Source organism: Argopecten irradians, chromosome 3 (genome assembly GCF_041381155.1).
Source record: "Argopecten irradians isolate NY chromosome 3, Ai_NY, whole genome shotgun sequence".
Lineage (NCBI taxonomy): Eukaryota > Metazoa > Mollusca > Bivalvia > Pectinida > Pectinidae > Argopecten > Argopecten irradians.
The window spans coordinates 17,852,586-17,875,780 of NC_091136.1; the positions used below are offsets into that span (position 1 = coordinate 17,852,586).

At 35.3% G+C, this 23,195-nt stretch overlaps 3 protein-coding genes across 6 annotated transcripts; 1 reads left to right on the forward strand and 2 right to left on the reverse strand.

The window, feature by feature from the left end:
- Nucleotides 1-2,174: 2,174 nt before the first annotated feature.
- Nucleotides 2,175-9,043, forward strand: LOC138317704 (insulin-like growth factor-binding protein complex acid labile subunit). Of its 3 annotated transcripts, none has more exons than XM_069259552.1 (2): nt 2,175-2,298; nt 6,802-9,043. In XM_069259552.1, the coding sequence occupies exon 2, from the start codon at nt 6,814-6,816 to the stop codon at nt 8,572-8,574; it is 1,761 nt and encodes a 586-aa protein (XP_069115653.1). In that variant the 5' UTR covers nt 2,175-2,298; nt 6,802-6,813; the 3' UTR covers nt 8,575-9,043. The 3 variants fall into 3 exon arrangements, with proteins under 3 accessions (XP_069115653.1, XP_069115651.1, XP_069115652.1); XM_069259550.1 differs by having other exon boundaries at nt 2,177-2,317; XM_069259551.1 differs by lacking the exon at nt 2,175-2,298 and adding an exon at nt 2,425-2,882.
- Nucleotides 9,044-10,770: 1,727 nt separating this feature from the next.
- Nucleotides 10,771-14,545, reverse strand: LOC138317705 (uncharacterized). The gene has a single exon (XM_069259553.1). It carries the CDS (start codon nt 13,160-13,162, stop codon nt 11,330-11,332), a length of 1,833 nt encoding a protein of 610 aa, XP_069115654.1. The 5' UTR covers nt 13,163-14,545; the 3' UTR covers nt 10,771-11,329.
- Nucleotides 14,546-16,203: 1,658 nt separating this feature from the next.
- LOC138319946 (carbohydrate sulfotransferase 12-like) lies at nt 16,204-21,800 on the reverse strand. Of its 2 annotated transcripts, none has more exons than XM_069263054.1 (5): nt 21,741-21,800; nt 20,633-20,781; nt 19,477-19,557; nt 18,892-18,968; nt 16,204-17,461 (listed from the first exon to the last, which is right to left on the reverse strand). In XM_069263054.1, exons 2-5 carry the CDS (start codon nt 20,772-20,774, stop codon nt 16,322-16,324), a joined length of 1,440 nt encoding a protein of 479 aa, XP_069119155.1. In that variant the 5' UTR covers nt 20,775-20,781; nt 21,741-21,800; the 3' UTR covers nt 16,204-16,321. The 2 variants fall into 2 exon arrangements, with proteins under 2 accessions (XP_069119155.1, XP_069119154.1); XM_069263053.1 differs by having other exon boundaries at nt 21,712-21,794.
- Nucleotides 21,801-23,195: the final 1,395 nt, after the last annotated feature.

A 23,195-nucleotide genomic window follows, 5' to 3' on the forward strand; every position in this document is an offset into this window, starting at 1 on the left:
ACACGGATTATAGCAAAATTAACACCCCCCACGCTCCTCCGAAATTTATACGTGATACAATTGTAACAAATTTTGAATGTGATCGGTTCCGACATGAAATGAACCCCTCCGTACTTTACTGTTCCTGTTCTGACACAATCTGTCTCGGATCTATCATATGTTGTCAGGAATTAAATATTGATTATATGATATCCTCAAATATTCTGTCTAGACAAATTATATAACAAAAAATATCTGGCGATAGGAATTCTTGCACTCAGGCATCTCTGAAAATGGAGCAAACCACGCAAGTTTGTTTTTGATCAATATGCTCTTTTTCAATAGTTTTAACCTTCAAATTAACACATAGGTCTGGTGTAGACGTATTATTGATTTAACCATTATGATGCCAATGATAAAATAGACACGAATTGTGCCAATTGACATTTCCATGTTATACAGCATAAAATTGACGGCTGAAGTTGATTGCAAGATTCTTGTTCCGTTTACCAGAAAATGGACCTAAGGTCTGGTTTATAGTTCCATATAAGGTAAGGATGCGATGCCTTGCTTTAAGTGAAACGGAACTACATGTAGGAACCAACTTCAGCCTTGCCTTCAATACTCTGTCTACGGATTTATTCTAAGCGTGAAGTTGACAGCGTTCTCGGACAAGTATACTTACAATTAGTATTGCCAAATTTTAAAAAAATACTCTCATTATAGTTTGACGTTAATATACTTTTATATGTATAATGTAAGTGGATTATATCAATATAAAATAAAAAATAAAATCAATATTACGGAAAATGTTATATAAAAGGTTTGAATAGACAAAGATACACTAGATTAGTTCTCTTTACTCCATTGACGTCAACCGTAAGTCACAATAGAAAATTCAATGATGATTGACAAAACAGCTTGGTAAAATAAAATGCATGTCTTGTTTTTCGTCACAAGAAATCAAATTTATGTCTTACGTGACTCGTTTTTGACACGAAAACATTTTTTTAGCCCACCAGTTGTTGTTGACGGTGAAAATATGGAATGCTTCACAGAGTGATTGACACACAAATACTTGTTTTCAACCTGTTGAACTTTAATAAGTGTTTAAGCATAACCCTCTTCTGTGGCAACTGCTGTTCATCTTGTGCTGATGTTTTCCTAACATTTTAAACCAAGATAACCGAGGAATACGTCACACACACACACACCCTCACACACACACGCACGCTGTCCAGACATACACAAATACCAGTGACTCACGATTCCTTTCCATTTATAAGATAGATGGAAACAAATCATATAAATAAAAATAAAACCATAAAGCATTTTAAAGATGAATCCTGAGAGAATATGCTTCTAAATTACCGGTAATCTTTTTGCCCTACAATCAGAAAACGCTTACGTTTCCGGAGCACCTCGTTTTATTCTGCTCGGGCTCAGTTCTCGTTTCAATCCACACTTCACTAATATTTTGATGGTACTCGACGTCGAGCATGATGGTTTCGCTTCCGTTGTCTGATTCAGAATATTATTTGAAACATATTTGCTAGTTTTAGTTTGTGTCACCTCAGTGGTCTTTATAGAAATGAACTTTGTAGTGTTTGATTTATGGCTTTAACAACCTCTCCTTGGGGACACTTAAGATAAGATCTCATATCCCGGTTGATTATGATTATTTTACAGTGGTGATATTGCTATGCGATCAGGATATTATTTTTTTCAGTATAAACGATACTGATTTCAAATATGATATGTCCCTTTCAACAAATGATATTTGATTACTTAGTTTGACGAATGATTATATTTTCTGTCTTTTTCATTTTGTTCAATGCAAAAAGTACCACCCTGCAGCCAAAATATAGAGAAGGGATAGGAATAGCAATACAGATATGCAAGGCAAGATGTAGAAGGATAGAATAACCTAGCCAGTCGGTCACCTTGGTTCAGGTGATAATATAGTGGTAGAATTTCAGAGACTAAAATCAGTAACCTTAGTCCAGAGGTGGAGGCTTAGAGGATGATGGAGGGCTCGAAACAAAATACTGGATTTTCATTTTTAATCGTCAAATGAAACGATTTGTCGAATTCAATGAACTGTTACCTTAGCTTCACTTTCTCTCAATACAAAGTTTTAAATACCACTCTTTTGACTGTTGTTTACGACTATTGACGTGCTATTTACGTGTCAGTGTTAAAGCTGTGTTGTCGAAACTGTGTTTATAGATAATTTCCACTTCAGTGTAAACCTCCGGTCGTAAAAGCGCAGCCCATACATATTCTCTCAACCTTTGGATCCTGGAGTGCGTGGGGAAGGTCAGTGCTGTATGCCCAGGTAACATTAATAAAACTATGTTGTTTAGGACAAAAGTTCTAAGACATGTAACATTTCTTTATTATTAGGTAAACGATTATACAACGAATGATTTATCACATGTAAAGTATGTTTGTATTGTGTTCAGTTATTACGTTGAAGAATAGCCCCTGACGTGGAATTATCGATCCATGACTAGCAAAGTGAACATTACTGGCTAAGTTAATGTGAAGTAATGGCTTATTTATTCAAACAGTCTAACATAAAAATACAGATATATATGTATATCGATACACGTGGGCCTATAATACCGATATTAGTTGATGTTGAGATAGGTAGGACTGTAGTGCAGATAAAATGTATTCGGGACGAGGACATATACTACCAATAGATTATGTTGAGCTATATACGGTGCGTTTTGTTCGTATGATCCACACTCTGGCCCGGGACATCGGCTGTTCAATACATTATATAACTTTGTGATTTGTAACACCTGTGTGCAATGTATGTGACACGTGTGTCCTCAATGTTGATGTGCGTCTGTGTCAGGTCTATGTATAGAGGATTTTGCAGGTTCTGATATCAGGTAAGTAATCCTATAGATAGAGAAGTCACGTACGTATCTCGGAAAAGGATTTTTGGTATATAGAGCTAGATAAAACCTAGCTTCCTTGAATATGTTATCGGCTCTCGAGTGAGTTAAAAATAAAGTAGGCCAAATGTTTTATTTACAACCGGAGAGACAACATACACTGCAAGATCGTGGTTCGAATCAAGAAACCTCAGAGTTATATATAGATGTTATATTTTGTCGCAAGGGACATATAAATCTACTACCATTGGTCATCCCTAACACATCTGTAACATCATTATAAATGCAAGAAACATAAATATATTTAAAATGTCTGTTGTATTAATCAAATGTTGACACCCATGTAAGGTATGTATATACATATCATATGTGTGTATGTTTTATATGTATTCTACACACCATACAACCTTAATGTGATTTACCTGTGCCACTCTGTATACAAACTCACTTCCCGTGACCAACACAATGGTTTAGTTTAACTCCGCACACGTGTGTACAGTTTAACAGCGGAACATGATGCAACATAAATCACAGGCCATTTACATACCTTATTCAAACACCTGCAAGTGCATCTAAGCAAGACTTTGTGAAGTTAACACATATTTTACATTATTTAATTTTGCTCACGACCTTAAGCACTCCACCTTATACTTCATTTCATGACATACAACAAATTGTGTTTCATATATATCATCCTCTATGTCGACAAAGCTTTATAATATTAAAAATGCCCCACCACCGACAGAACATCAGCGCTATTTATCCTTTCAATAGTAATTGATGTTTAATCGCGAGATATGTCTAATTAACTTGAACATGCATATAAAATAATTTGTTTTGTTTTTCTTGTCTGCGCAATTCGTACCTCATTTCAACACGGCATAGTCCCATTGATTTTTTTTCAAATGCAATTATTGTTTTACAATATTTTTATTCTGAGGAAGATAAAAAGATGAAACCTTTCAATAATAAAAATTGTGCAAAGTACATGTAAGAAAAGTTTTTACTGAATGACAAATACTAATTCGTCTTTTTCTGTTTCAATAAATAAAAATTACCAATCGTCTGCGATATGTAGCACGTTTAAAAGTAATGTTTATAGAAGCAAAAAAGAATTAACATTGACTTTTTTCAAATCAATACTATGTTCATAAAAGCGACAAACTTGTTCTCCTGTTTACCATTGCACGTTTTAAATGACAAACGTTTTGAATTTCGGATGTAATTCAATACCAGTTATAAATAGTCAAGTCATAAGATAACTGCTGTTTACATTTGAATACCGGAATTCACGAATGTGAGCTGTAATTTGAGGTTCGTTTGATAAATATAATCTTTCAAACAGGTATTATGGTTAGAAGCAGTTCCTATAAAAATTGTACGAGTTATATTGATACCATATGCTTTTTTATTCACACAAAACATAAATGAAAACAAATAGAAATTCCATCATAAGAGAAACATCGCAAATTTTTCAAATTTTGACCATGTGCTGAATGTTCTCAACATCGTCAGTTTTAGACAATTGATTCACTGACAATTCCCAGAAGAAAAAAAACTATTTAGCGTAAAGATAGGTTTTTCGTTTGGAAAACGTGTATAGTACTTTCGTTGTGGTAACATATTCGAACTGCATTATGTATCGGTCTTTGAGTGATTCGTGTTGCGATCCTTTGTACAGGCCGTATTATACTTTCCTTGTGTCTATCAGGCTTGTTCAGAGCTTTGTTATACACCTTGTGGTGACGTTCTGGTCATTCTGTTATCATTGAAATTTTGTGTAATGCATACAGTGGTTGTTTATGTTTATGAGCCAGTAATTCACTAATTATCGATGGGGTTGGCCAAAAGTAACTTGTTTTATAGTCAGCACTATCAGCTGAATATAGGGTCACTTTTGAAAATAAACTTGCTGAAGCTGTTTGCAAATTGCTGTAATATATGACAAACAATTATGTATCATGACAAACATTGGTCAGCTCGTATAAATCACATTTATTGCATCAAATAATCATATAACTGTTATTAGTATCTGAGGCAGTTAATGTATTGTCATGATTGTTTGTTCAAATTTTATTTCTTAACATACAAGATACTACTTTTTTTTACATTATAATTCAAATTACGATTTAAGAAACATTTCATTAACCAGAGTGTAATAAAAAAAAATATCATTACGATCCTTGGTCTTATTAAATAATAGTTTTATTATTTTATTATTAAATATGTCATTTTTCAAAATTATGTGGCCGTACAGATCGTTTTGATTTCTACTGAATCAAACATAATATCATGCATTTTGCCACAATTTACAGAATGTTAGCAAATTGCATATCATATGTCAATTGCTGGATAGTGACGATGTTAACCAAACGGTAATGAAGCTGTGCCAACGTAACGATTTATAAGCGTGCGGAAGAAGGGTCATGATATTTTCCATGCTTGGTGTCTTCGGCGGCATGCTTCAGTGATATAACACTATAAAAAAAGTCAAGAGTTCCAATATATAAAGCACAGAATAAGAATATACCGTAGTCTCCAAAAAAAGGCACTGTGCACTTCATACAAGCAACGCACCAGTTCCACTATACAAGAAGACACAACACGAATATACCACAGTCTCCCAAAACACGCACTGTGCATTTCATACAAACAATGTACCGCATACATGGGAGATCTTCCTAAAATGACCATGGGCATTAATAGGACGTTAATTAAACAAACAAACAAACAAAACGTCCTAGTTACATTGTCATCCTAAGAAGTTATTACCTGTTGATCACGGCAATTATAACTTAGTAATGTGGTTACAGAGTATGTCCTCAACAAAATAGATATCTGCTTGATAAGGTTTGAACACCACGATCAGAACAAAGCCTGGTTTGTAAATTTTGCTATTGGTAGGATTTACAATGGAAATCGTGCAACCTTGGGTTGTCATTGTCTCATAGAGGGTTGTCATTGTCTCCTAGAGGGTTGTCATTGTCTCATAGAAAAAATCATCCCAGTCATTGTCGTTTTCTTTGGCTATAAAATCGTCAACAGTGGAAGATGATATGATGTCTTTGTGTAGAGCTTAGAAGTATCTAAAAGGCAGTAGTAAGAAAACAGAAATTGGAGAAAATGTTCTCTCATGCATGTAGATGAAGGATAGTGATATTTTATCCTCGTGACCACATAATTAATTCAAAGTCTCGGAAAGCTTCTGTTATTATAAAATTGAAAATTTATGAAAAGTACATTTTTGCTTTCCATAGTCTTCATATGAAAATCTCTCAGTAGACTCTTCGTGACAAATAGATCCTGTATAATTTGATATCAGTTTTTATATTCCCTTTCAGGAAACATATAGTAATTTACGTCTGTTATTCATTTAACATCAAAGTATTTATATTTATACTTTATGAATATTCTCTTTATGACAAGGAAATCAAGGATATATCGGGTGTTTTTCCAAAATTGTATACAATATGACAAACCTAATTATTTCACAATCTTATTGTCTGAAATTATTTATGAATCATCAAGTGAATTTCCGTGATTTTTTTTCTCTATGTGCACTGTAATAGCGTTGAAGGGAATTGGGAGTACAGCTTCAAAAGCTGCTGAGAACAGAGAACGAGAGGCTTCAGTGTTAAAACGATATTTATTTTAACGCGTTAAGTTGAAAATATTTTCTAGGATTAGCTTGAATCGCCTTAATATGTATTCTGATTTCTGTTTAAACAGCTGCTTTTCATTTCATATTATAAATGAAATATGACATTCTTTCAGGAGTCTCCTTATAGATATATGTGTTTTGCCAATATACTGTAACGTATGATGTGTTTTGAATTTAAGTTATTCTATGACAAGTCAGATGAAAAATTGACCTGTCAAGTACCGTTATAAAAAAAGTGTTTTACTTTTGTAGGTAAAATGGAACATGAAGCGCTTCCGGGATAAAACAACAAGCGTCTGTATGACGCTGATACTTATCTGGATGTCAACTGTGTCATGTGATTCCTGTTCTCCTATCTGCGACTGTGTTGAGAACTACTTTGCATACTGTGATCGACGAGATGTCACTACCGGTCATGTGATCAACATACTAGATCAACTTCCGATCAGACTAACTTATATAGACATTAGTCACAACTTACTTAGTGTATTGACAGAGAATATGTTTCATCGACATGGCGATCTAACAAGCATCAACATCAACCACAATGCACTAAGGATAATCGGCAGAAGAACATTTCATCCGCTTGTGCGCCTGCGCAAACTTTTCTTACATCACAATAATTTGTTTCAAATTACCTCAGACGATTTTTCCTATCTCAAACAGCTGCAAAAACTCTACCTTAATCATAACCGAATTAGAGTCATTCAAGAAAGAAGTTTCGCTCATCTAGAAAATTTATTGGAGCTTCATCTCGAGAGGAACTATTTAACTAATGTAACGTCACAGACATTTATTGGTCTCACGAGACTTAGAATACTCAACCTTTCGGATAACAACGTCCATGTCATAAGTGATTTTGCATTCTCTTCGCTGTTTAATCTTCATAAACTATACTTGAACAACAACACCGTCATTAATCTGACGTCACACACGTTCTCCAACATGACGTCACTGCGGGAGTTAGATCTAAGTCATAATGAAATAGAATCGATCAATTCGTCTCACCTTGACACGTTCAAACATCACATCCGGATAATTAGGCTTTCATCCAATAGAATTGCACGTCTGAGTGGAGACTTGTTCCGTGAGATGAACAAATTAAGCGTATTAGATTTAACACAAAACAAAATCAAAGAAATAGACGATGACGTGTTTTGGTATCTTGATCTTCAGGAGCTGTATCTACAAGCTAATCTGTTGACGACAGTTACTAGAGCAATGTTCCTATATACCTACTCAGTCAAGGCAGTAGACTTTAGCTATAATCTAATACATACCGTTAGCCCAGGATCATGGGCTGGGTTGGGACAGTCATTACTCAGCCTGAACCTTACTGGCAATGACCTCACGGATCTCTCGAAAAGTATGGTTCAGGGCATGGAAGCACTGCGCATGCTCAGCGTGGCTAACAATCAAATCTTTATCATTGACTCACGGTTCATTGCAGAACTGCCAGATTTACAAATGTTAGACCTCAGTGGGAACAAACTTACTTCTCTTGTGTCGCGGGACCTCTGGGGATTAGAATTGGTGCCAAGAATATTATTAGAAAGAAATCCATTGCGGCACTTTTCTGGATTTGTGTTCGTTGGGGAAATTCATGTCAGTCTAAGTCTGTCCATTATATCAAGGAACGATAGGACAGTCAATGTTACCTGGCCTTATGTGGGAGGTAACCAACTTTATTGGTCAGTAACTGTCAAAAATATGAACAACACAGAAACCAAATACGACGTGACGTTCTACCTACAGGCTTATGTAACTTCCGCGACAATACCAGGGTTGTCTCCCCTTACTCATTACTTCATCTGCGTAAGACCAGTGTTTGTAGACGAAAGCGTAAAAGTGAACCAGATTGGTTATGTGACAACTTCCGGTTGGGACGAGTTAGTGACACAGACAACATTAAGTCTCGACAAACAGGTATCAAGGTCAAGTCGTCCTACTTTGTCCGCAATCCTGTATTGTCTAATATTCATGGTCATGGTAAGATTTACAAGCATATCCGGATTAGAATCGTAAATGTAACTGGATCAAAGACTACTTTACAACTGACGATGATGTGCAATATGTTAGGATTTATCAAAGAAACTTGATATATATTATTTCATTTTATAAATCGTATATTTAGTCATCATACATATTATAGTTGAGTCTAGTCATTGTTATTTTCAAGATATCATTCTAAATGCAAACTCAATTGATAAGAATTTTGAATACGCTGTATATGCAATATATTGAAAAATAAAAGGTTAAACGTAAGGTAACTTGATGTTACCAAAGAGAAAATACCCCGAATATTTCATTCATGTGTATGTGTTCCCATATTTTGATCAAGGTGGTATACATGGATTTTCTACTCAAGGACATTGCTTTAATTGCATATTCGTTACGTTCTGCTGAATATGTTATCACGTTAGAATAATCGAAGTGTTGTGATTGGGATTATTATTCTCTTTGTTGAGCCTCGTCGGACTATGTAGAATCAGAACCTACCACCAGTAGTATTTCAAGGAACAAAAACAATACCACATTACATGTATGTAACGTGAACAAGTACTCAAGGACTTGGTGTCACGCGTGACGTTAATTATCATAAGTAATTAATACTATGTGTTGAAAATAATGTGGTGAATTAACATACTTTCCAAGTCACTTAATAGTTGATAACATGATAATTGATATAAAATATGTTCTAAATATAGGCAAATACATGATAATTGATATAAAATATGTTCTAAATATAGGCAAATACATGGAATTCACAATCGTATCTATGAATATTAAATTTTGAAATTATGATCTTTTATAGTGAACTAAACGAGTTTTAGGAATAATTAATTCAGACATAAAGCACACAAATTCCCGATGACTTTTACGAACATGCATTTATGAGTCAGAAATAATTTCATACGTTAATTAAATATTCATACAAAGCGAATTTGATTTAAACACATAATAAACCAAGTTTTATTTTGCATACATGTCAAACACTGACATCATTAATTCGAATCAAGTCAGAAGACATTTCCAAAAGGACATAACCATTTTTACACATAGCATTTCTATATGATGACATACATCTCTAGATCTCTAAAGATATCCACTAGACCTAAATATGGAATTCAATGTGTGTCGTTGGCCATGATATCTTCAAAAAGGTAGACTCTAGTTTTAGGCCAAAATAAATAATATGTCTGTTAAGGGTTACCTAACCGACCGTAACTTTTTACTCCCGACCGTAATTTCCGCCCACTTTTCTGCGAAAAACATATCGATTTTCGATCTCAGACTCTGGTTCCGGCCATTACATTAGAATGAAAGACACAGACCCCTTTTTTGCCAATGTAACCCTAAACAGACATATGTTTTGTTTGGCCTTATCATATTCCACAAAACATGACTCACTTTACTATTCCCTTCTTGTTTGACGATTTTATTATGATTTGAAAACGGTGCTGTACTGTGATTAGCCAAGTTTGGTTTCATGAAATTAACGTCATCAGCATTTAAAGACAGCAGTACCGGATGGAAAGAAAAATCACCGACCTACGGTCAGTACATGGCAAGTGACCGACATGGGATTCGAACTCTTGACCCAGAGGTTTTGGACTTGTGTTTATGTGTCGGAATATATTTTCCCCGAATGATACAGTGTAAAGATAATTTCATTTTCACGTTAAGAGCTATTAACCATTCGGCCACCACAGCCCCTTATGTAATAGACATGGTGATTGCAATTCATGACAATTTACTTCATTGAATGATTACACAAAACGCTTTCATTGATTCGACATTAATTTAAAAGAACACAGGATTGGAGAGGTACAGAAAAACGAACTTTGATATTCACAAAACTGTATGTTTGATTGGTATGTGGTAAATACATTTCTAAACCACAATGTCATTATCATTGTACAAACCATACAAATGTAATATTTTTACTACATTCCACTCTCCACTTTTATTTAATAAACTAACTAAGATAAAGTGAAAACACCTAAAACGTCACCTGACCCCCCCCCATCACCTTCTCCTCCAATACTAAACAATAAATAAATGCCATGAAACGTTAAAGAATTACGATATATTAAAAAATTCTATATTTAATAACTTACTTTTCGTACTATCATTAAATCAATAAGCAAACTTTATGCAGACTATTAGGTCAGTTTCTTGATACTCTTTACTCAGAAGTTAATACCAATTTATTCCTTACCACGTAGTAGAAAGTGTCCAAATCTATCGTTTAATAATCTGTTGAAAAAACACTTTCTCTTCATCCATCAATCGGCAAGCCAAATCAGTGTGTCTATTGATGGCCGATGATACAAAAGTTTGTAAAAGAATGAACCCTGTATTCTGATAATAAGGGTCACCTAGCATTGGAAATGGTCCAACAAAACATTTTAGGAGACAGTAGAGTAGCCACTTATAGATGTTAAACAATAAATTTGTTTCTACGTATTGGATATCTTTTTTTCATCTAATTGTATAAAAATGGAGAGAGAGAAAAATACCAAGATATGTTTCTCCATTGAATCCGGACACATTACATGTATTTGTGTAACTTCTTCCATTACTTTTGATACAACACAAAGCCTTTTATCAGTTCTGGTTGATTTGTTACATATTCTATCGTACACATCGTTAAAGGAAAACAAATGCGTAATAATTTGAGAGAATTATCAACATAAGTTTTATTTCGGCTTCTTTCAGTTTGTTTATTTGGAATTACCCATTAGCGCCGCATTAAAGTGTCTAGTACACTGCGATTTCAACCTTGCCTTAGCAGTTGCCAAACATGGAAGAGAAGGTCTGGGCTATAATCGCCGTGAACGGCCAAACTAGTTCTTAGCCGCCTGAGGTCCTGATGGACTGGCCACATATAAACATTTGATAGGTTGATAGGAGTCACGTGCAGTTTATACGCTAGGATGGACAAGAAACAGTCATCGTAGATAAATTTCTTCGTGTATTGAGAGGCGTAGTGCAAATCCACCACGAAGTTCATAGTCATAATAAGGAACCCTCCTGAGGGCATTGGGGGATATTCCTTGTGTGGATAGTCTGCTTCTGACACGTACCACTTATTTGACTTATCCCGCTGTGGAACCTGAGGGTTGATATGGCCTCCGTAGAAAGTTAATCCTGTCGTTAGTTTGCGAACCAAAAACCGATTTAATTGTTTCGTGGAAACAACAATATCATCATCAACAAAAACTACAAACTTGGCACAGTTACAGTACTTCACGGTCCAGTGAATCGCACCAATTGTTTTTAGGGTGTTATTGTAGTAATTTTCCCGGAATGATATTTGTACAACATCCTTGTGTTTGATTGTCTCACGTCCTACTGCTGTCATATCAGTTTTGTTTTCAGAGGAACCGACAAAGAAAAACTTTTCAAAGTTATATTTCCTTTGCAATTTTGTTTGTGCCCAAGTCTGCCGAATAGCTGATCTGCTATCAATATTTCCGATAGCAGATTTGATCAGAAAAATAAAAAATGGCTTATGCTTACCGCACCAGTCCTTACGGCGAAAAGAGTATGAATAATTGTATGGAAATACAGGTTTCACTCCTACAGTTCTATTGGATTTCAATTCTGTGACTAGCTTAACCATATTGACATCAAGCGGGTACGGATATTTTGACCACTTATCAACTTCCTTTTCTTTGAGACTTGGACTTGGTGCAATAGAAACCTTTGGCACACTGGAAGTTGTCATACGTAATGCCACAGCTGTTGTATAAACTACGGGTCTTTCAGACGTTTCGTGTACAACAAGGATTTTCGAATTAAATGTCGTTTCATTAACACTTGAAGTTGTCATTTTAAAATCGGGTCCATATGTAGGTCCAAGTTTATCTGCTGATGTTGTGTTTGGTTTGTTTGTCGACTTTGTTTGACTGACACCGTGATTTTTTAGCTTGTCCAGTGTCACTGACATTTTACTGGCGACCGAAGCTGTTTTATCTGACGCCACTAACATTTCCATGACGGACGAAGTCGTTCTGAATTTCACCGATTTATTATTTTGTTTCTCTGATTCTAGCATTGAGTTTCTGACGATAATCAATGGTTTCTTTGTGATATTAAAATTTACATTAAAATGCGACAATACTGAACTCGTTTTAATGGTTGAGTTTTCCTCTATGTTTGTTTCATTAAAACGAAACGTAGGTTTTTGATGGGAAAGATGTAATTTCATCACTGTTGTCGTGTACTGAGTCAACTTTATTTCTGGCACAGTAGTAGATGACAATGCTTGGTCCGCTGGCAAGGAAACATCATGATCATATGATGTTGTGACATACAGCCTCGTTGTGGTTTCTGTTTTGTGCATATCTTTACTCGTCTCCTCGTTGTGTGGTTCTGTATCTTCTCCGATGTCTTTGAAGTGAATTTGGATGCGGGGGATAGTAAACGTTTTAGAGGTGTCAGGCAGATGGTGGTATGACACTGGATTGCTGTTAAAGATATTGTTATAATCAGAGGCCCAGAACTGGAGAACGACGAAGAGAAATACCAAAACTAGGAGACATAGTTGTATCTTCTTAATAATTGACATCGTACTGAAAAAGACAAATAAAATAATATCAAGCATGTACCGTATATTTGTGTGATTATAGTGCCAGCCAAGTTATAGAAATTATATTATAGTTCGCTGTGATACGTGTCTTTAAGAGGGAGACTTATTACTGCGGAAAATTGAACTTTATTTAGCTCTGACTAGTGGGTTGGCTAGTACGGCCGAATTACACTGGACTTGTCAATAGTTGTGTTTGAGGTGAAATCAGTTTAATTGATACATCGTACTGCTTAATTGTTCTTCTTTCGCCGGAATAAGGAGTTTACATTTAGAGATATGGATTATGCATATCATACATAACCATGCAATTAGGAATTGGGTCGGGCCTGAATTGATATCCCCCAGCTTATATATGACCTTTGAACTTACTATCAGTACCACAGTAACGACAGTGCACTTCCGCTCTAAGTGATACAAATATAATGCAAGATATGTTACGTAGAAGACATCTTAAACGGTGCACTGTGAATGATATTGCCAAGACACGACATCTAGAAGCATTTATATGTTTTAATTGTACCTGTCATTTACTTTTAAAAGTGTTTTCTACATACGATGTCATCTGTAATCAACATCATTGCTCTTATGCGTCTAAGGGTGTATTAAACTTGACAATATTCATGATTATGTCGAGAAGTGCAGCACTTTTTATTGTCTAATGTTTTATCAGTTGGTGTATAGCTCTACGTGTATCATGTTTTGCTCGTTGATTGTTGTTTTTTTCTTCGCTCAACGACAAATCATGACATCAGAATTAAATCACTAGAGTTGTTTCAGATGTACAATGATAATTTGCATTTCGTTTTCACCCACCGCGATTTTGTTGTTATAAGCGATTTTTTCAAATATCTTTACTACTGTGTAATAATGAAATTACAGTATCATACGGTTTACTTAGATTTTTCCTGAAGTCGATGAACTATATGAACTAATAGAAACAACGTGTAGTAAATCACTCTATTATTAGCTTTGGACATTTACCGAGACACATGTCGAACTATAGAATGTTTTTTGTAGTTACTAGTTATACGAGAAATAACTCACCTTTAAACGGTCACTGACCAGTGGTCAGTTTAAAATTGTCCGTCCTCTACATTAGTTGTGTCCATTGTTCTCGTACATTCACGGTCATCATAAGCTTTTGCTTTTATCATGCGTGGTAAACGTTACTTAACCTTACACTGACTGTTTCAGTAATGAACAGTTTCTTACTTGGAGTGGTAACGTAGATACGTACGTAACATCTTCATTATCAGTTCGGTTCTATTCCATAACTTTATCTATGAAAGCTGTTGTACGTGTACATTTCGCGTGTAGTACATGGAAAAAGCATGCATAATTATCCATATTTATTCAAATCTGTAATAGAATAAAACTTGTGTATGATAATAAAATATCGTTGAGGAACACATCTATCTTTAAGTTGTCATGTCAGTTATCTTAATTAGTTAACCATGATACCATGACGCTATATGTTCAACTAAAGTCTGCAATCATTGGACCGTGAAGGTTGACATCGAGCAGCAAAACAGAATACCACGTGACATCCCACAGCACGACCTTATAATGAATTAATTTAGCAAATTAAAGAAACGCTTATAAATAACATGTGTGCTATGGCGGTCATAAATTACAAAAATTGTTATGCGAAAAACGTTAAAAGCATATAATGGCTTATCCATCAAGCAAACTTATTTCTTTGAAATAATTCTTTTTCGACCTATAAACATAAATAATGCTCATACAAATAACATGCTTAATTTACATAATCTCGGTCAGTTTACTATATATATATACATGTACATATAAATATGTAAATACTTTAAAGACGATTTTATGATTTGATTATGATAGAAAGTTTTAGTAAATGGAAAATCATCGACCTACGTTAAAACCTTGGTGACCGCCAAACACAGGATTCAACGTTTAACTGAAATCTTAAAGGCAAGAATGTAACGTCACCTTGATCCAAACTCAGCCAGTCTTCCACATCCCCGAAACGCACCATTTTTTAGATGCATAATAAATAAAATTGTAAAGATGCTCCACCGCCGATAGAGCATAAATGATACTCATCCTATAAACCATCACTGATATTTACTCATGTCAATACGAGTTTAATTAACACAAACGTACATATAAAATAATTTATTTTGCTTTCAGTAACTCATTCCATATAGAACATAGTGCAGGGGATGTTTTTTCGGGACGGAATAAATTATTTTTGACATTTTCTCTTAACGTAACAGAAGAAAAATACCATTCGTCAGTGTAGCATCTTTAAGACAATTATTTTTCATATACTGTAAATGAACTTATTTTAGCGGAAGTTTTGCGCTTTTCGTGTTGTCTTAATATCGATAATTCATGTACTGCACTAAATTTTATAAAGCGGTATTTCATGTGTTGAGCCACTGCATCGCGCTAATTTATATCCACGCTGATAAATCATGATCTCTGATTTTCGCATTTGCGCTAGAATTTGACTACGCATAAATGGATACGTCTACAGTATATATGTTTAATCCATGAAGCTGTATTCTTATTTTTACGAGTTCCTTTTATAGTTTATATTATATTGTGAGTTAAGGAACATCGCTGTTGTTGAGGGGTTATAAGATCTAGATGGATGTGATAACATTTGGGATAAGTAATGATAAGGAAATGACAGTAGTCGATAAGACCGTAACGTCACGAACATTGGAGAAAAGATCAATCAGATGGCATGGTCACGTTCCCACCCTATTATATAATCACTGAATATCACTGAAACTTTGACATCACTCATATACATTATAGATGTATGTCAAACTTTAACATTTCTTTTCACAGTCAGTATTTTTTCTATTTGTGCAAGAAATTTCTTTTGTAAGCTAAATATCTTAAGATGCATTTGTATTGCTTATATATGAAAAAAATAAAGTACAAAATAAATAAATGAATAAATAAATAAACATCCAATTTGAAGATAAAGGTTTTCATTCTAAAATATTTCTTATAAAAATTCTGTAAAATAAAAAAGTTAAATAGTTGTTAGAAGTGAAATGAAAATCATGAAAGGGATAAATCAAATAATACAGTTTGATAATGCATATGTTGTCAACGTTAAAAACGTTTTATATATTTTGTGTAAATAATAATGAAATACAAGGGATTAAATATTGATGTCTTAGTTCAAAATTGTAGTTTGAAGGGGTCCCACGTTAAGAATTTTCTGTCCTTCTTTCCAATGGTTTTGTCGTATCCAAATACTGAGAAATCAGGATGGAAAACCGTCTTGAAGTTATCCAAGTGGTCATGTGGTACGGATTGATACGCGTGTACCAAAGCCTGTTGCCTTGACAACGCCTTTTCTGTTTGGTTCATCGGCGTCCGTTTCATTTCCTTGACGACAACATCTAAAAACCGAGCTTGTGTTATGTTTGGATTATCGTTGATTAGATCGTCTGGGAATTCCGACATTGGACTCAGGACTCCGCGGATCTGAAGAACTTTCCATGCCCGGACTAGAGCATGACGTAACGGAATACATTTAGGCCTTTCTCGGACTGCTTCAAACGCTCGGTTGACAGTGACTGATATAGCTACGTTATCATTTCCTTGATTCATGTTAGAAATATCAACTATGTCCTGAAGATTCTGACTTTTAAGAAAGTCTTCGAGGTCCTCCTGGAATGACTCAATCTTTCCGATGACGTCATACACCAGACTGCACGGACGACAAGCGTCGTACATTGGATACCAATGAGGATCTCGTTGTTTCTCGGACGTTTCCGATTTAACCACGTGTTGTAGGAATTCGGAGAATGTGATATCGTGTCCGCATTCCTGAGCGAGTTTGGTCGCGTTAACCCGGTGATTTTTCACGATTTCTCTCCCAGTCTTTTCCCAGAATATATAATTATTGGTGTAAAGTTTATCTACGTACCCAGAAAGCATTCTAGAGTAAGGATCCCGTACAAAAAGAAACTTTGTTGAATGTACCAGGTATTTCAATGCTTGATCATATGGTAACTTACTGAAAGTTGTAAATGGAATCCTGTGTACCGCACTTCCCTCGATACTGAACGGGTCCTTCTCCCGACGATGTCCTGCAATAATATGCAGAACTTGTTTCAAAAAAGTCGATCCGACTTTTGGAACGTCACAGAATACCAGGTTGGATTTCTCGTCGTAAATCATGTGTGTCTTGATTTTGGAGTCGGGTAGCGTTCCTGTGTAATTTTTCCCTAACAGTCGGCACTCTTTCAGCATGGTTTCCCTCCGGGTTATTTGATCAGAACTTCTATATACTTTTCCGGATGCTGAAGTCACCTTTAACATAAGAAAAAAACATTAATTTTACAAACTTTGTGTATAATTTACTGTAAACCAGGTACATTTGCGAGCGATTTATTTTGTGTATTTCAAAACATTTTAAAAATACATTTCGTGTCAATTGCAGCAAAATGATTAAAAAAAGTTATATGGTCTGTGACTTGCTGTCTTTTTGTTGTAGAAAAAACTAAATTTTAAGTGTTCTTTATTCCCCCCCCCCTCTCTAAGTTTTAACTTTCCATATTTGCCGACTTTTGTAAAGTTCTTATTCGCAAAGTTATTAAGTGATTAAATTGTAATCTTGATATTTCACATGTTCACGTCTCTTTCCTATATCTGAATGGTATGTCGGTGCTTAAATGGATCTGAATCGTAATATATATGCATCCATATCCACACATTGTATGAAATGCAACTACAGGTACAGTACAAGAGACGTTTTACCTGAAAATCGCGATGCTAAATCGACGCAAAAATCGTAAATATGAAATCGCGAAACTAAGCCACCACGAAATTAGTTGGTTTACAGTAAGTAGCAGTGGGTTTTTCTTTGAATCATTTTATAATGTAGCTAAGTACACGTGTCCTTAATGATCTCCTATAAACCGTATAATAGTATCAAGACGCTGTACCTAGAATTTTTTTCACGTTACACCGGACCAGGAGTTATGCATATAACTGGAAAGTATATCATACGTGATAATATTTGTTTGTTTGATTGATTAATTAACGTCCAATCAACAGCTATGGTCATGTAAGGACGGCCTCCCATGTATGCTGTGTGTTGAGTGTATGTTTTGCGAAGTGCGTGCTTTGGGAGACTGTGGTATGGTCGTGTTGTGTCTTCTTGTATAGTGGAACGGTTGCCTACAGTGCTATATCACTGAAGCATGCCGCCGAAGACACCAAGCAACACACCCCACCTGGTCACATTATACTAACAACGGGCGAACCAGTCGTACTACTGTATGCTGAGCGCTAAGCAGGAGCAGAAACTACCACTTTTATAGACTTTGGTGTGTCTCGGCCAGGGGACAAAACCCAGAGCCTTCCTCACAGGGGCGAACGCTCAACTCAAGGCCAAAATTGAGGCGGTGCCAAGGGAGGCATTAGGAAAGATAAAGTCAGTTAGGAAGAAGAGAATTGATAATATCCTAAATTTAGTCGCCTTTTACGATCATGCATTAGGGCAACAGGTACAATTCTAACATCCTACCTGCAGGGCCAACGTGATAATAATAATTAAAAACAGTAAATATGGATGAAATCTAGTCAAAATAAGTTATATGTTTATTTAGGTTTAAAAAGCTTAATGGCGTATGAATTTGTCATTTTTATATGTATGCGTCATTTTAAAACAATTTCATACCAACTTGCGTTAATGCCAATGAAATACGGCATACATATATTAGTTCTCTATACATTACCGTAGTTGCTGGCGGATTTTCCGGACATACACATTTTGACATAACAGGGTTCTCCTTGTTTGCATTTTTTTTAATTTCTGCAAAAGAGCAAAACTAAGATAAACGAATAGCTACATGTCACGTATATACGACTTTATAGAAAAAAGATGATACGCACGCATACTTTTCACCAGAAAAGGTCTTTTTTTATATTCGCAAGGAATCATTATTCCATAAGTCAGTATCACGTTATGCTACATATGATAAATGTACATGTAGTATGAATATAAGTATAGTACCCAATGAAATATTAAACAATGAATAGTGAACGTTTTATTGTGTAAGTTCAACAATCACATCACAAAATATGACAGGTGTTGTGATGTAAAAGCAGTAATTATGAAAGAAATAAAACAATATGTTCTTTTCAAGAAATGATTTCCATATTTTATGGTAATAAGCCAATCAGTTGATTTCTACAGCAAATTGAGTTTACACGATCATAATGTGGTGAAGTTATGGACGTATGGTTCTTTTTCAGCGGAAATGTATTGTGTAATAATTCTAATGGCATATCACAAGTAATAGTAATAATAAATTTCTCACCTTTCGATGCATTTCTGTACTCCGAAGAATTTAGGTGCGCATTTGATAGTTTACGAAGCTGCTGCACAACTCGGGTGGTATCTGAAAAGGATGGCATAAGTTAATGTGATATAAACTCATGGATATATTTTTATTATCTAATGTAATTAAGCGTTGATTGTGATATTGTTTCTTTTCTTCGTTTTCTTCACTTCTGGCTTTGAGCTGAGCGATCGAACCAGTGAGGACAGCTCTAGGTTCGAGACAAGCACCACTTGTAAAGTAGTTTCTGCTCCTAAATAAAGTGAGTGACTGGTTGTTCTATTCGATATCTTTGAAGGGACGCTGCAGCGACACAATTTGGGCAAAGACATACAATACAAATACACCAAAGGCGAGGAGGCATCTTGGTTCTTTCCTCTGACCATTGTCTATATAACTAGTAGTTTCTGTTTGTGCTCTGCGCTCAGCATTAAAGGAATGCGACTGGTATGTCTGTTGTCAGTATAATGTGACCAGGTATTGTTTGGCGTCTTCGGTAACAAGCTTCAGTGATATATCACTATAAAAACGGGCAACAGTTCCAATGTTAAATGGGGACACAACACAAATGTACCGCAGCCTATCAAAACATACACACACTCACACACGCAAGGACTGTCATCTTAAATTACCTTACCTGTTAAGAGGATATTATGTGTAGGAAATCAAGCCAAACCAAACATCTGTTTGTTCTTCAGGATCTGACTTCTATATGTATGATCTATTAGACTCGCACAATTAGACGTCCGATAATATTGTGTTCGCTCGATTGAATTAACGTCCTATTGAGAGCCAGGGTCATGTAAGTAAGATGTATGTGGTATGTTGCGTGTGTGCAGTGCGAGGTGCGCGTTTTGGGAGACTGCGGTATATTCGTGATGTGTCTTCTTGTATAATGGAAGTCTCTTTTTATAGTGCTATATCACTGAAGCGTGCTGTCGAAGACACCAAGCAATATACAACACCCGGTCAAATTATACTAGTAATAGTTGTCCAAATATCTTTATGATTAGCGCTTAGAAGGAGCAGAAACTACCATTCTTATAGATTATGGTGTGTCTCGGCCAGGGGACAGATTCCAATATGCGAAGTATATGTGTAATGAAAGGAAATGATGTTACACGTGTATTCTAACCTTGAATTGCCGTCCTGATTTTCGTGCTCTGATTATGTTGTACAATCATGGACACAGTTCCGGCGACACAGACGAGGAGAAATATCCGGATGTGAAGTTTGTGTCTCGCGACATTCCGTATCTTCGCTAGTAGAAGCTTCATTGAAACGCTGATGGAGTATCAAACGTAAAGGATAGGAATTATGATTTAATTTCTAATAATGATATTTTGGACGACACAGCATACATTACCAGAAGTAGTATCAGACAACAAAAACAATTATAAACTTATGTATCTATACAATAAAAAAACCAAAACATGACTGTAGCATTAATAACACAGATGCATATTGTCCATCAAAAAAATGACGAGCATATGTCACATTTTGTATTCAGCAAAGCTATACAATTTCCAGCCAAGATATATGTACAATATGAACAATATGTTCTAACTGGTGTGGAACATATTTAAACGTTTGTTTTATGTTCTAACAAAACATTCAAACAAATTCCGCTTTGAATCTGAACAGTAATAAGCTCTTAATATACGAAAACATATCAGTGGTTCAAAAGATTTTGGTGTTTAACAATAAACTCCACTTTTCTAACCAAATTGCAAATGAAGGAGATTTTGAAAAATTGAAAAAAAATCACATCCGTTTCCTACATGTATCGTGTAACTCAAAAATTTAATTTAAAAAGAATTCCATATCATAGACTCCCAAAAATTTTGAAATATTCGTTGTTGTTCCTATTTTATAGGCCAGATGCGACCCTGGCGGAGGGTGTCAGAAATAAAACATGATTAAAGGGAAGTAAGTCTTACATGTAACACATTAATATTTCGAGATATACCTCTCGGTTCAGATAACGTTTTAGATTTTAGTAGTTCATTTCAGAAAGGTGAGTATGCATCTGATATTCTTAGAACCATATCTAGCTCAACGAATATTGCAATTATTCATATTTTGGTTAAATAAAGCAAATCTACGATTTCTGAATGAACCGCAAATAGAGTAAACTAGATAGTATTAAGTGCAAATATGGTATGATGGAACCTCAAAACTTATGATATTCAACACATTAATACATTTCCTTACCTTAACACACAAGCACGCTAACTTCTTACCTTCGGTTGCTTCGCAGTAACTTTACATGTCAAACACAATCACAGACAAAGGAATTTAAAACAAATAAATATCGACCTCGACCTATGAACTTTACCCGGCGTTATAGGACAAAGAATACCGACACGCGCTATGGCTCATCAGATAATCCGCCTGATTCTCGACTGATAATCCCTGGTATATATAGCGGTATAGCCAATTAACAGGGCTCGGTGAATGAATATTTTTGAGTATATTTTATACATGTACCTTTAACGTCACAAAGACAATGATGTAGATACCAGTTATGTCCCTCAAAAACAGCTAAAGCGCAGAGGGAACCAGAAACAACAGACATCAGATAAACCTTTGTCAGGGCTATATATTTATACTGGGTAGAGTGACAACCTTTCCCATATAAAAAAAAAAGTTTCCTTATGAAAGAAAGATACCACCCAAGCCTCTGATCTAAACGAATATTTTACGTTGTTTTAATTCCATCCATATTCGTTGATTGACCTGAGGTACATGCATCGAACCAACGTTCCTGGTAGGGGGATATTAGGGGCTATTTATCTGCCCTATATGTATGTCATTTGGGTTTCTATCAAAAATCAGTTATGTATAAGAAACGCAAAGTCATGTTGATTTCTTTTTTCATCTGAAAAATGTTTCAAAATATAGGGCACGGAAAACTGACGACCATGTAGTAAAGACTACATGTCAATTCACACGTCATTACGACCTTATATGGACTTATTTTTATCCATGTGATAAAATTACGATGCTTCAAGTAGCATAAACTGAAATACCAAATTCCCAATCAACTATGACGAATTCCTCGTCAGAACTAACATCGGCAACGGTATGTAGGCTTATCCGGAGGTTCATATCATTTTTATATTATGCATTTCTAAAACAAACTTCCGTTTAAATACCGAATACATCTAGCAAATTACAAGCCTTGATACAGCAACTGAAGGACATTTTACACGTGACTTGCATAGTTATTTCGAAGTATTTTTATTCAATGATTTATGTCCTATCCAATCCCGATATCTTGTCCTATAAGATGACTTTCAACAGCATTACACGCGAGGACGAAAGGAGGTATAACTGTTCCGTGATTGGGCTGTCCAATGGTCAGAGAGTTAACAGAGGAGATTTAATTGACCTCACTGTTAAAGGTATATATAACGAATCAGCTGTATTTAATATGTTTTTGCAAGGTGATGTTGAGTATGATTGTCGCTATATAATGCTATATATATTGGATTTTAATGAATGTTCAATCCAAATGAGAGCTATGAACGTTTTTCCTTTTGCGAAAATTGGCGAGCAATCGTTCAAACTAACAGACGAGTCTCGTATCAGAAGAATTCCATATATGGAATGGATGCAAGCGTAATGTTTTTTATCATGTAACTCCAACAACTTACATTTCTAACGTCAAAATGCGAAAGCCGCCATTTTGCCAC

Bases quoted from the DNA above. Each gene is read 5' to 3' on its own strand.
- LOC138317704 (XM_069259552.1), top strand. From the start codon at position 6,814: ATGAAGCGCTTCCGGGATAAAACAACAAGCGTCTGTATGACGCTGATA.
- LOC138319946 (XM_069263054.1), bottom strand. From the start codon at position 20,774: ATGAAGCTTCTACTAGCGAAGATACGGAATGTCGCGAGACACAAACTT. The intron at 18,969-19,476 runs GTGAGAAATTTA...GCTCTTTTGCAG, and splicing joins GTACAGAAATGCATCGAAAG to AAATTAAAAAAAATGCAAAC. The intron at 17,462-18,891 runs GTAATGTATAGA...CTTATGTTAAAG, and splicing joins AAAATCCGCCAGCAACTACG to GTGACTTCAGCATCCGGAAA.
- LOC138317705 (XM_069259553.1), bottom strand. From the start codon at position 13,162: ATGCTTGATATTATTTTATTTGTCTTTTTCAGTACGATGTCAATTATT.